The sequence below is a fragment of the Apostichopus japonicus genome, chromosome 19 (assembly GCF_037975245.1).
Source record: "Apostichopus japonicus isolate 1M-3 chromosome 19, ASM3797524v1, whole genome shotgun sequence".
NCBI lineage: Eukaryota > Metazoa > Echinodermata > Holothuroidea > Aspidochirotida > Stichopodidae > Apostichopus > Apostichopus japonicus.
This window is the reverse complement of record NC_092579.1, coordinates 2,134,133-2,147,688: the sequence shown is the minus strand read 5'-3', so window position 1 is coordinate 2,147,688 and position 13,556 is coordinate 2,134,133. Positions and strand designations below refer to the sequence as shown.

Sequence of the window (13,556 nt, the reverse complement as noted above, 5' to 3'; positions counted from 1 at the left end):
TTTTCTTCGTTTGCCTTATTCTTGGGACTATTGCCTGCTTTGGGGTGAACCTCATGATCAAGGAATCCAGCCCATGGAGACGTAATTCTCTACTTAGAAGATGGCGAATTTCCAATAATGATAGCCAACGTTACAACTGGCAAACTGCGGGACCTAACGTTGCTGTGAGAAAAGGCACAAACAGTGAATTGCGTAAAAATATCAACATGGCAGTTTTTAATTGTAACCCATTTTGGCTAGTGCGAGCCAACTTGGATAAGAGCCAAACCGTTTATTCCTGTCCTAAGTCGAAGCGAACAATAACTGTTAAATCTGCGTATAGAGATATTGATGCCTTATCGAACGCTGATATCATAATCTTCGCTGCCTGGTTAAGGGATACAAAACTATGGGAAAAAGTTGTGGAGAAGAGAAACAGACAGCAAATTTGGGTTTATTCAACGGCGGAGAGCGCATATTTCTCTCCGCAAATACGCGACGGAGATCGGCCCATTGGCTTCGGGCATTTCAGTTTCAACATGTCATTTGGCTATCATTCTTTATCGAACGTACTAGCACCGTTCGGTGAATATCGTCCATTTAGAGATGAAAGAAAGACAATTCCATTGACTAATTATTTTAGGAAAAAGAAAAAAATAATTTCATGGGTTAGTAGTCACTGTGACAATCAGTTTTGGAATAGGACTGGTTTCGTTAACAATTTAGCTAAACTGGTACCTGTAGATACATATGGAGCATGTGGAAATAAACATCTTCCTCGAGGTTCTGCCATGATAGACATACTCGAGAAATACAAATTTAATCTTGCTTTAGAGAACAGTTGCTGCTCTGAATACATCAGTGAGAAGCTGTGGAATTCGTTAGCAGACTTTCAGTCAGTCCCTATTGTGGTTGGACCCTCCAAGTCAGACTACGAAAGGATCGCTCCACCAAATTCTTGTATCTTTGCAAGTGATTTCGAGTCTTTAGAAGACCTCTCTGGATATTTACGAAAACTTTCGAGGAACCCGACCCTCTACAACAAATACCATGAATGGAGGCGCCACGGTGATGTAATTACATACAGTAGTAAAAGAGTTTACCCTTTCACTTCTAAGGAGAGTGCGTGCGCCCTACTAGAATTTCTCGAGAGATTATCTGAAGGCGAAGAACAACTTGAAATGAAATTCAATCCGTTTGGTAAGAGTTGGCTTGGTAGTTGTAAAGCGTGCGGTGAGAAAGATTGGATGAGAAAATTTAATATGAATCCAGATGCATTTAATCCTACTTTGAGAAAGCCACCGGAACAACGTAGGAATAGTTAGCATCATAGAAATAGAAACATGCGAGAACCAGTGTATCGTAGAGACAAAACTAATAAGTGATGCTTATTGCATATAGTCTACTACATTTATTGAGTCCAATTTAATGTGATAGAAGTTAAAACAGTATAATATATTAAACAGTATGATGGGATCCCGTGCCTCTCGTGTTTTTAAACAAACATTAATTCAAGAACTTTCACGTTTGAACGTCAAAACTAAAGACCCCAAAGAGGTTGTTTATGTTTCTTCTCATTTGTCAGTAAATCGTCTTGAAGGAGCACAATACTACAATAGTTATATCAACATTAATAACACTGATTTTTTTCATATTTTCCCTGGACAATTTCATAAGGGGATTAAATTTCTGCTTAAATATTCCCTTAAAAGTTCACTGTTGGTACAGAGAGTGACAGGAGCATCTTTCATATATCTCTAGAAGGACATTGAAGGCTTTTGGGTGCTAATCTCAACAAACAAGATGCCTAAACTAGATTTCTTGTTTAACAGTCAAGTTTTTTTCTATAAATGTTATTAACTGATTTTAATGCAATATGATAATTCAAATCAAAGTTAAAAAGTGTAAGAAACAAATGTACTGATAAAATATGACGTATAATGATGGCCATATGAATGGGTGAGATACAAAATATGAGTAAATATCATAAAACTTGTTACATTTTCATGACACTTGCAACACTTGAATCATCGAACCGAATTTAAAATGGCAAAATGTCACTTTTAAATTATTAACAGTATTTTTATATTAAAAGTGCAAATTGCTATTTATTGTTTTAATATCTCACTTTTAACTTGGAAGGATGAGTTTCCTAAGCAAGAACTCAATTCCTGATTCACGTTTTTTGCAGATGTACTTATTGGTGTGCAGTACTTCACTGACTTGTTTTTGATAGTTAATATAATTTTGAAAGAAAAAGCAAAGTATATAAATTTATAGCAGTGATTGGAGGGAACCATTATTCTAGTCTCAGTGTATCAATCATATCATATGAAAAATTCCTTCTGAACTTTAGATCGTAAATTTAAGCTGGACTACAACACATGAAACTAATATTTCTTGCTATAAATACAAAAGCAAACCATCTTTATAAATTAGGAATGTCTATTCTCAAGATAAGTATATTAATTTTCAGTAATTTTTCATTGAAGTAACAGCAAAAAAACAAACAAAACTATTGGGTACCATGTTAGGTAAACTATTTTGTTATGAATACTTTTATAATAGTTATTAGAAAGTAATGCCTTTAAATAAATTTCTTATGAAAATTGGCAAGTTTGATATATAAGTACAAATAATTTTATAAACGAAATTTTGGAAATGAATTACACTGTGTCTAATACTATATGTAATACAATATATTCCAATTATACAGTACAGTACACAGTCACGTTACTGTTTGGTGTCATATTTTATGTAATTCTAATACACAATTTTATGGACAGAAGAATATCTAACAGTATACAAACTATTAAACTGCAGTATAAATAAGTACATCTTTCTACTTTATATCAAATTCGATAAAACTTTTGGCACTCTGATACCATTGAGCATGGCATTGCACGTCACAATGATTTGAAGGTCTAGTACTTTTATGTATAAACTTTTATAAATTATTTTCTTTGATTATACAAATTCCATGAAAGAATGCAAAACTATGTATTAACTGTATCCCAATTGCACTGTAAAAGTTTCCAGCAATTTCTCCAAACTCCTAATAATTCAATGTTTTCATCTGCTGCCACTGTTGGGTTGACTGCATTTTCAAAACGTAACAAAGGAAAGGCTATTTCAATAGAACGATCCATTTGACTGAATACTTCACAAAAAGAAAAAGGAGAAACACTTGAATAAGTGTATCAACATGAAATTCTCACTTGACTTACTTTATGAAAACTGACAAACCCACTCGACTAACTGCAGGCATAAAAGGTAAAATGTCTATTGTGTCAAATAAAACAACACATCTCTAAATGACAAAATGAACCCACATGACTAACTTGATTACAACTTTCCAATACTGACCCACACGACTAAATTTATCTAGTTCGAACAGGCTTGTGCGAATATGTCACAACAAGGATCCAGAAGACTAAATATATAAACTACGAACAGGCTTGATCAAATGTGTCAAACAAAGGATCCACACGACTAAATATATAACAGGCTTGATCAAATGTGTCAAACAAAGGATCCACACGACTAAATATATAACAGGCTAGATCAAATGCGTCAAATAAATGATCCACACGACTAAATATATAACAGACTTGATAAACTGTGTCAAACAAAGGATCCACATGACTAAATATATAACAGGCTAGATCAAATGTGTCAAATAAAGGATCCACACGACTAAATATATAACAGGTCTGATCAAATGTGTCAAATAAAGGATCAATACGACTAAATATATAACAGACTTGATAAACTGTGCCAAATAAAGGATCCACACGACTAAATATATAACAGGCTTGATAAACTGTGTCAAATAAATGATCCACACGACTAAATATATAACAGGCTAGATCAAATGTGTCAAATAAAGGATCCACACGACTAAATATATAACAGGCTAGATCAAATGTGTCAAACAAAGGATCCACACGACTAAATATATAACAGGCTTGATCAAATGTGTCAAATAAAGGATCCACACGACTAAATATATAACAGGCTTGATCAAATGTGTCAAACAAAGGATCCACATGACAAAATATATAACAGGCTAGATCAAATGTGTCAAATAAATGATCCACACGACTAAATATATAACAGACTTGATAAACTGTGTCAAATAAAGGATCCACACGACTAAATATATAACAGGCTAGATCAAATGTGTCAAATAAAGGATCCACACGACTAAATATATAACAGGTCTGATCAAATGTGTCAAATAAATGATCCACACGACTAAATATATAACAGACTTGATAAACTGCGTCAAATAAAGGATCCACACGACTAAATATATAACAGGCTTGATCAAATGTGTCAAATAAATGATCCACACGACTAAATATATAACAGACTTGATAAACTGCGTCAAATAAAGGATCCACACGACTAAATATATAACAGGCTAGATCAAATGCGTCAAATAAATGATCCACACGACTAAATATATAACAGGCTTGATCAAATGTGTCAAACAAAGGATCCACACGACTAAATATATAACAGGCTAGATCAAATGTGTCAAATAAATGATCCACACGACTAAATATATAACAGACTTGATAAACTGTGTCAAACAAAGGATCCACATGACAAAATATATAACAGGCTAGATCAAATGTGTCAAATAAATGATCCACACGACTAAATATATAACAGACTTGATAAACTGTGTCAAATAAAGGATCCACACCACTAAATATATAACAGGCTTGATCAAATGTGTCAAATAAAGGATCCACACGACTAAATATATAACAGGTCTGATCAAATGTGTCAAACAAAGGATCAATACGACTAAATATATAACAGGCTTGATCAAATGTGTCAAACAAAGAATCCACACGACTAAATATATAACAGGCTTGATCAAATGTGTCAAACAAAGGATCCACACGACTAAATATATAACAGGCTAGATCAAATGTGTCAAACAAAGGATCAATACGACTAAATATATAACAGGCTAGATCAAATGTGTCAAACAAAGGATCCACACGACTAAATATATAACAGGTCTGATCAAATGTGTCAAACAAAGGATCAATACGACTAAATATAACAGGCTTGATCAAATGTGTCAAACAAAGGATCCACACGACTAAATATATAACAGGCTTGATCAAATGTGTCAAACAAAGGATCCACACGACTAAATATATAACAGGCTAGATCAAATGTGTCAAACAAAGGATCAATACGACTAAATATATAACAGGCTAGATCAAATGTGTCAAACAAAGCATCCACACGACTAAATATATAACAGGCTTGATCAAATGTGTCAAACAAAGGATCAATACGACTAAATATATAACAGGCTTGATCAAATGTGTCAAACAAAGGATCCACACGACTAAATATATAACAGGCTAGATCAAATGTGTCAAACAAAGGATCAATACGACTAAATATATAACAGGCTAGATCAAATGCGTCAAATATAGTAAATCGGGGTAAAAAAAAACCACAGGGTAGTTGGGGTAAAAAAAAACCCACCCCCACTACAAGTCGTGAGAAATTGAAACACATTTTTGTATGGTGTATGTGAAAACCATGGTGCCCAAGTCAATTCTGACATACTTTATTGATTGTTACTATTCTTTTCCATCGGCGTACGAATACTTTTAGCGCCGATTTTTCCCATACTCTAAAAATAGCAAATATTTAGGTTCTGAACACTGTCCTTTAACTTTATCCCGCAAAAAATATTAGAACTGATATAGAGGTTTTTGTTTCTTGGTTATGATAACAAGAGGTGTACCTACATGAATCAGTAATGTAATTACCCGCACGATCTGCCAGTTTTCTTGAATGACGTGGATTTTTTTTACCCCAGGGTTTAGTGTCCGTTTGGGGTAAAAAAAGACCAGTCCTATTTTCCTCCCAAAATGGTTTATATTTATCACAGAATGTTAGAACTGCTATATGATTGACACAGGGAGTACATCTATGCTCTTCTAATTTCTACCAATATAATTATTTACATTTTTATTACTAACTGTTGCCTGTTCTTAACCTAAGTTATTGCTATGTTAGCCTAGTGTTATAGCCTAACAATATATGTCTGCTGTATATGGTTATCTTGTTATTTTTAGAGTCCTAAATTATTCTCTACCCTAAGTCCCAACCCCACAGCTGGATGTGATACTAATATAGTTTTATTCTATATATAGAATAAAACTCATAAAACATGGTCAATAATGTTTTAGGGGGTATTAAACAGTCTTGATAGAATCTTGCTTAGTCTCGGAAGGTGGGGTTTGTTTCCCGGAGTTTATCGTTTGGCAATAGGTTCATTCATGCAGAACTCGATTGAAAATGCCCAAATAAAGCTTTTCTAAAGTGTGCTGAAAATATTTCTGGTGGTTTTGCACATTTTCTTTGGTAGTATGTTGTTTTAACAGTGTGGAATTTTTTTACCCCAGCAGGGTTTTTTTTTACCCCAAAAATGACTAACAGCCGGGGTAAAAAAAAACCACCCCTTTTCTGAAATTTCTCCTTTACTCATTGTGATTGAAATTTTTATTATGGCTATTTAGGAAGGTATTCCCACTTGTCAACTGACAATGCTAAAATATCTACCTAAGCATCTACCTAACGAGTTTTATGTTAAACTTTAAGGAAACGGTTTTTTTTTACCCCGTCTTACTATAAAGGATCCACACGACTAAATATATAACAGGCTTGATCAAATGTGTCAAATAAAGGATCCACACGACTAAATATATAACAGGCTAGATCAAATGCGTCAAATAAATGATCCACACGACTAAATATATAACAGGCTTGATCAAATGTGTCAAACAAAGGATCCACACGACTAAATATATAACAGGCTAGATCAAATGTGTCAAATAAACGATCCACACGACTAAATATATAACAGGCTAGATCAAATGTGTCAAACAAAGGATCCACATGACAAAATATATAACAGGCTAGATCAAATGTGTCAAATAAATGATCCACACGACTAAATATATAACAGACTTGATAAACTGTGTCAAATAAAGGATCCACACCACTAAATATATAACAGGCTTGATCAAATGTGTCAAATAAAGGATCCACACGACTAAATATATAACAGGTCTGATCAAATGTGTCAAACAAAGGATCAATACGACTAAATATAACAGGCTTGATCAAATGTGTCAAACAAAGAATCCACACGACTAAATATATAACAGGCTTGATAAACTGTGTCAAATAAATGATCCACACGACTAAATATATAACAGGCTAGATCAAATGTGTCAAATAAAGGATCCACACGACTAAATATATAACAGACTTGATAAACTGTGTCAAATAAAGGATCCACACCACTAAATATATAACAGGCTTGATCAAATGTGTCAAATAAAGGATCCACACGACTAAATATATAACAGGTCTGATCAAATGTGTCAAACAAAGGATCAATACGACTAAATATAACAGGCTTGATCAAATGTGTCAAACAAAGAATCCACACGACTAAATATATAACAGGCTTGATCAAATGTGTCAAACAAAGGATCCACACGACTAAATATATAACAGGCTAGATCAAATGTGTCAAACAAAGGATCAATACGACTAAATATATAACAGGCTAGATCAAATGTGTCAAACAAAGGATCCACACGACTAAATATATAACAGGTCTGATCAAATGTGTCAAACAAAGGATCAATACGACTAAATATAACAGGCTTGATCAAATGTGTCAAACAAAGGATCCACACGACTAAATATATAACAGGCTTGATCAAATGTGTCAAACAAAGGATCCACACGACTAAATATATAACAGGCTAGATCAAATGTGTCAAACAAAGGATCAATACGACTAAATATATAACAGGCTAGATCAAATGTGTCAAACAAAGGATCCACACGACTAAATATATAACAGGCTTGATCAAATGTGTCAAACAAAGGATCAATACGACTAAATATATAACAGGCTTGATCAAATGTGTCAAACAAAGGATCCACACGACTAAATATATAACAGGCTAGATCAAATGTGTCAAACAAAGGATCAATACGACTAAATATATAACAGGCTAGATCAAATGTGTCAAACAAAGGATCCACACGACTAAATATATAACAGGCTTGATCAAATGTGTCAAATAAAGGATCCACACGACTAAATATATAACAGGTCTGATCAAATGTGTCAAATAAAGGATCAATACGACTAAATATATAACAGGCTTGATAAACTGCGTCAAATAAAGGATCCACACGACTAAATATATAACAGGCTAGATCAAATGTGTCAAATAAAGGATCCACACGACTAAATATATAACAGGCTTGATCAAATGTGTCAAACAAAGGATCCACACGACTAAATATATAACAGGCTTGATAAACTGTGTCAAATAAAGGATCCACACGACTAAATATATAACAGGCTTGATCAAATGTGTCAAATAAAGGATCCACACGACTAAATATATAACAGACTTGATAAACTGTGTCAAATAAAGGATCCACACGACTAAATATATAACAGGCTTGATCAAATGTGTCAAATAAATGATCCACACGACTAAATATATAACAGACTTGATAAACTGTGTCAAATAAAGGATCCACACGACTAAATATATAACAGGCTTGATCAAATGTGTCAAATAAAGGATCCACACGACTAAATATATAACAGGTCTGATCAAATGTGTCAAATAAAGGCTCAATACGACTAAATATAACCAATGAACAGGCGTGATTAATCAAGGTAAAGTTGAAGGTTTACAGTCTTGTTTGAGGCCAAGGTCCCCTTTACACTTAACCCCTCGTCAGTGGTAACTTGTCACTATATATATATATATTTGTGTGAGAGGATTTGGATGGATTTAAGGTGGGACCAGCAGCGTCCTGCATTTCTGTTACAATGTAGATTAAAAGATAATTTGCTATCGAAAGTGGTACCGGGGAAGGCTGCATTGACTAGGTTAGATTTTGAGGGATTTATTTTTATTCTCCACATCGAGCACCATTTTTCGAGATGTGTAATAGCTCTTTTTAATATTTAGTTCCATCATATGGATATTTTTACTAGTGCTCCAAATGGCTATATCGTCAGCGTACTGACTATAGTTGCATTCAGTTAGAGGGGGAGGGGGGTGTTCAGATAATTAACAAATAGGGTGTAAAGGAGGGGGCTGAGAACAGCGCCCTGTGGAGTGCCTGCACGAAGCGGAATAGTTTTGAGTATTGTTTTTTTGTAGCATATTTTTGAATTGCGCTCACTAAGGAAAGAAGTCTGATGTAACTGGAGGGGAGATTAAAGTTAAGTAGTTTAATTCTGATGCCGTTGTACCATGTTTCATCAAACGCCTTTTCGGCATCAAGAAAGAGGGCAGTGGTATCATGTTTTTCATAAAGCCGATGCGAATTTCTTCGGATAAGCGGAAAGTTTGGTTTATAGTAGATTTATGTGCGCGGAAGCCCGATTGATACGGGGAAAAGTGGTTAGTTTGCTCTAGGTGGGGTTCTGGTGCGGTTATCTATAATTCTTTCGAAAATCTTACTTAAGGCTGGGAGGAGATTGATTGGTCGATAGTTTTGAATTTTGGTGCGGTCTTTATTTGGTTCGGTATTAAAATCATTTTGGCGGATTTCCACGGGGTTGGGAAATAACCCAGTCTAAGAAGTTCGGCAAATAGTGGGATAATATGAGAGTTAATGAATATCGGAGGGGAGTTTTTAAGCATTTGGTAATTTTTGTTGTCAAGACCAGGGGAGGAGGCATTTTTGTGGCACTATACCAATCGTTTATATCTATTTTTTGAGTAGAGGGATGTTTTCGTTGAGACATCCTAAGGGGTTGGGGATAAAACTAGCTGCATCAATTGTACGGTCTTTTTCGTGTTTGAATCTGTTATCGTATGGGGGGGCCATTGAAGATATTAAATATAGTGTTAAAGTAGGATTCAATTAGCTTTGTTTGGTCTTGAGGTTTTGTGATCAGATGACCTAGACCTTATCTCTAAGGCCTTGGTCTGTTTACCTGCGTGTGGGGTTTTTAATTTTTTCCAAAAGTGTTTCGGGTTTTTGTCATTAATGGTTGAATCGCATTTGTTTTGGACGCGGTTTTGTTCGTTTACCGATATTTGTTCTTTAAGTTGGTTAATTTGGGTTTTTTAGAGTTAGGTCTCGGGAGATAATATAGGTTCTACGTAGGCGACATCTGTGTTTGATAAGTGTAAGAATATTCTTATTTAGTTTTCGTCTTATTTTTGTTTTGAAGGGAGTGTTTTTTGAAGGTATTGAAGATATGTTGGGCATTGCTGTCACAGTATTTGTCGATGTAATTTAGCTCGTTGTTTTGGTTGTTGTATTTGGCAATAGTGTAATTTGTTACGAGTTCCCTTTTAAATGATGTCCAGTCTGTTTTATTGTAGTAATACGTCAATTCGTTATTTTGTATGCGGTTGAGGTTTATGTCTAGCTCAAACAGGAGTGGGAAATGATCACTGATTTAGTAATCTTCTAGGATTTGTATCGATTGTGTTTTAGTTGCGAGGTGATTTGAGTTTATGGCGTAGTCAAGTAGTTCTGTATTATTGTTTATTGGGTTTATCCTAGTTTTGGTATTTTGGTTAATTATTGATAAGTTGTATTTATCACATATTTCTAAGAGGGATTTGCCTTTTTCAGATATTTCAGTGCTGCCAAATATAATGTGGTGGGCATTAAGATCTCCTAAGAGTATTGTATTTTTATTAGAACATTTTTTTATTATAGCGGTGGATATGGGCTCATTTGGGGACCATAATAGCTAATAATGTGGAGAGGTTTATTGTCTCTTTCGAGTACAATTTCAATTATTGCTTGTTTGCATTGAGTTTGGGAGGAGAGTGGCCTTTTTTTACAGCAAGAAGTGCTCCTCTGAAAGTTTGGTAACCAAGGATGCTTAGATGGGAATTTGTATTTAGTTTAGTTTCATTTAACGATATGATATCCGGGGAGTAGTAGGTGATTATACTAAGTAGGAGGCTTAATGTTGGAAGGACACTGTTGATGTTTAGATGGAGGAACTTGACCGAAGGAGAGAGTGTGCTGGTCATTTTGGTGATTGAAGATAGCTAAATATTGAGGGTTGGTGGAGACGTTCCATAATTACAGTTTTTGGGATATTTAAGTTTAGGTGTTATAGTGCTAACACAGTGGCGTAACTGGCAAGGTCGTCGGATTTAATATTAATGTCGGCTTTTTGAAGGGTCTATTGTACTAATTCAATGACAAAGGTTGCTATATTAAATTTGTCTTCAGTGGCGATTTTATTTGTGATTTCAGTTTTAGGGCAGATTTGGTTACATTCGCGTAGGTAATCTGTTCTTGTTGTTTGTTAATAGCTTCAGTTTTAGCTTCTTTAAATTTTGGGCATCCTTTGTAAAGGGCGGCATGAGTCCCTGAGCAATTGGCACATTTTGTGTTTTCTTTTTGTTCGGGACAGTCTTTAACTCTGTGGTTTTCGCCACATCTGAGGCATCTGGTATGATTTTTACAAGTAGGGTGGGTGTGTCCAAAGAGTTGGCATTTGAAGCACTGAGTGATAAGGGGGGTTCGTGGTATTCTTCTGTTTTATGTTTAGAGTACCCTAAGTAGAAACCTTGTTTGATTAGGGTTTGTTGAGGTTCTTTTTTGTTCTTCAAACGTTATACTTACTTTCCAAGTTGGATTGTTTGTGGCGTGACTAATGAGTCTTTTAGTTTGCATTGGGGTGTATTCTTGGTCTTTCAGTTTTTATTCAATATCTTTGATTTGAATTTCAGGGTTTATGCCACAGTCTACTACGGAGAAGTTTCTGTCTTATTTCTTGGGGGGATTCTTGGTTTGGGGTTGCCTAGTTTGGCCCTTTGAGTCCATGGTTTCAGGAGGCTATTTGCAGATTTAGGGTCATCGGGGGTAATTAGGATGTCGTTACTACGAAGACGGTTTATGTTTGAGATCATGGCATTTGGTGTTTTTCATTGATTAGTTTAGCAAGGGTTATTGGTTTTTTGGATATTACTGGTTGGATTCCTGATACAATGATTGTTTGAGCGGACTTTTTGGTGGTTGGTTTGGAGTTAGGAAATGGGTTTATTTCAACGGAGTTTGGACGTTGTCTTTTTCTGCTATTTTGTACAGGGATCCAGTCATTATTGTCTATGTCAAAATCAGAGAGTTTTAGGTTTTCGACTAGGGGGGCGGTTAAAGGTGTGTTAGGGGTTGTCATATTGGCAATTAAACACCTCCCTACGGGTTTTAAATGGCTTCTATACAATGAAATTGAACATAGACTTAACTTACCAGAATGAATTTAGTCTCCTGCCTAAGAAGGCTGACTGAAAAATTAGTAACTCCTTTTGAAAAGACACACTATGAATTGAAAGTATACTCAATAGCGTTGTGTGGGTATCCAAGGACGCGTACGTTTTGTAAATGGCGGGTTGGTAATAGAGTGAAGGATGATGGGGTGGCGCTATGTCAGAAAGCAAGGCAAGAAGCATTATGTACTGAGGGTATTGGATAATATTATGTACTGAGGGTAATATGATGTACTGAGGGCAGCCTTATGTACTAAGGGTAGCATTATGCACTGAGGGCAGCATTGTGTCCTCAGGGCAATATTGTGTTCTAAGTGCAGCATTATGTGCTGAAGGCAGTATTATGTGCTGAGGGCAGCATTGTGTTCTCAGGCCAGCATTATGAGCTGAGGGCAGCATTATGAACTGAGGGCAGCATTATGAACTGAGGGCAGCATTACGTACTAAGGGCAGCATTATGAACTGAGGGCAGCATTATGCGCTGAGGGCAGCATTGTGTTCTGAGGGCAATATTGTGTACTAAGGGCAGCATTGTGTATAAAGTGCAGCATTATGTGCTGAGGGCAGCATTGTGTTCTGAGGGCAGCATTATGTGCTGAGGGCAGCATTATGTGCTGAGGGCAGCTTTATGTACTAAGGGCAGCATTGTGTTCTCAGGGCAGTATAATGTGCTGAGGGCAGCTTTATGTACTGAGGGCAGCATGATGTACTGAGGGAAGCTTTATGTACTGATGGTAACATGGGTAATATCAAATACCTTTGGATAGTAATGAGAGAAGACATGTTTACTTTGTACAAATATAGAGGGCAGCAGCAACTTTCTATCCTCAATGAAGGATGTGATTTTTTAATCCCCACTCAGATGTCCTTTTGATTGGTTCCTGTTTTTGAGAGAGATTTCAGACATCACCTCTGAAATGTTTATCAGGGATGGTTGTGGTTTCAATGTCTGATTTTCTTTGTAGTTGCTGCAAAAAATAAGTAGATAAAAAACATCTGCTATGACTTAAATCTATAATCACCTCTTAACCTTGATCACTTTCCTTGATTGTCCTCTTATGTATGTCAAACTAAACAACATTTAAGATGGAGAAATTGTACTCAATATTACAACTTCTAAATATGTCATTCATCACCATTACACAAAAGCTCAATTTTTTTTTTTTCAAATGTTTTTCTTTCGTTACTACTTATAAGTTTAAAACTTTCGGTCATTGGAATATTTCTATGAATAAA

The 13,556-nt window shown here is 35.4% G+C and overlaps 2 protein-coding genes across 5 annotated transcripts in view; one reads left to right on the top strand and one right to left on the bottom strand.

The window, feature by feature from the left end:
- The first annotated feature begins 206 nt into the window (after positions 1–206).
- Positions 207–1,304, top strand: LOC139959721 (4-galactosyl-N-acetylglucosaminide 3-alpha-L-fucosyltransferase FUT6-like). Its single transcript, XM_071957539.1, has one exon. The coding sequence runs from the start codon at positions 207–209 to the stop codon at positions 1,302–1,304; it is 1,098 nt and encodes a 365-aa protein (XP_071813640.1).
- Positions 1,305–9,024: 7,720 nt separating this feature from the next.
- The window catches only part of LOC139960207 (uncharacterized), a 30,614-nt gene continuing 26,082 nt past the window's right edge, over positions 9,025–13,556 (bottom strand). For all 4 annotated transcript variants that reach the window (XM_071958394.1, XM_071958397.1, XM_071958395.1 and 1 more), the window contains one exon: positions 9,025–13,288. In XM_071958394.1, coding sequence (XP_071814495.1) covers positions 13,168–13,288 — 121 coding nt within the window. In that variant the 3' untranslated portion in view covers positions 9,025–13,167. The remainder of the gene's footprint in view (positions 13,289–13,556) is intronic.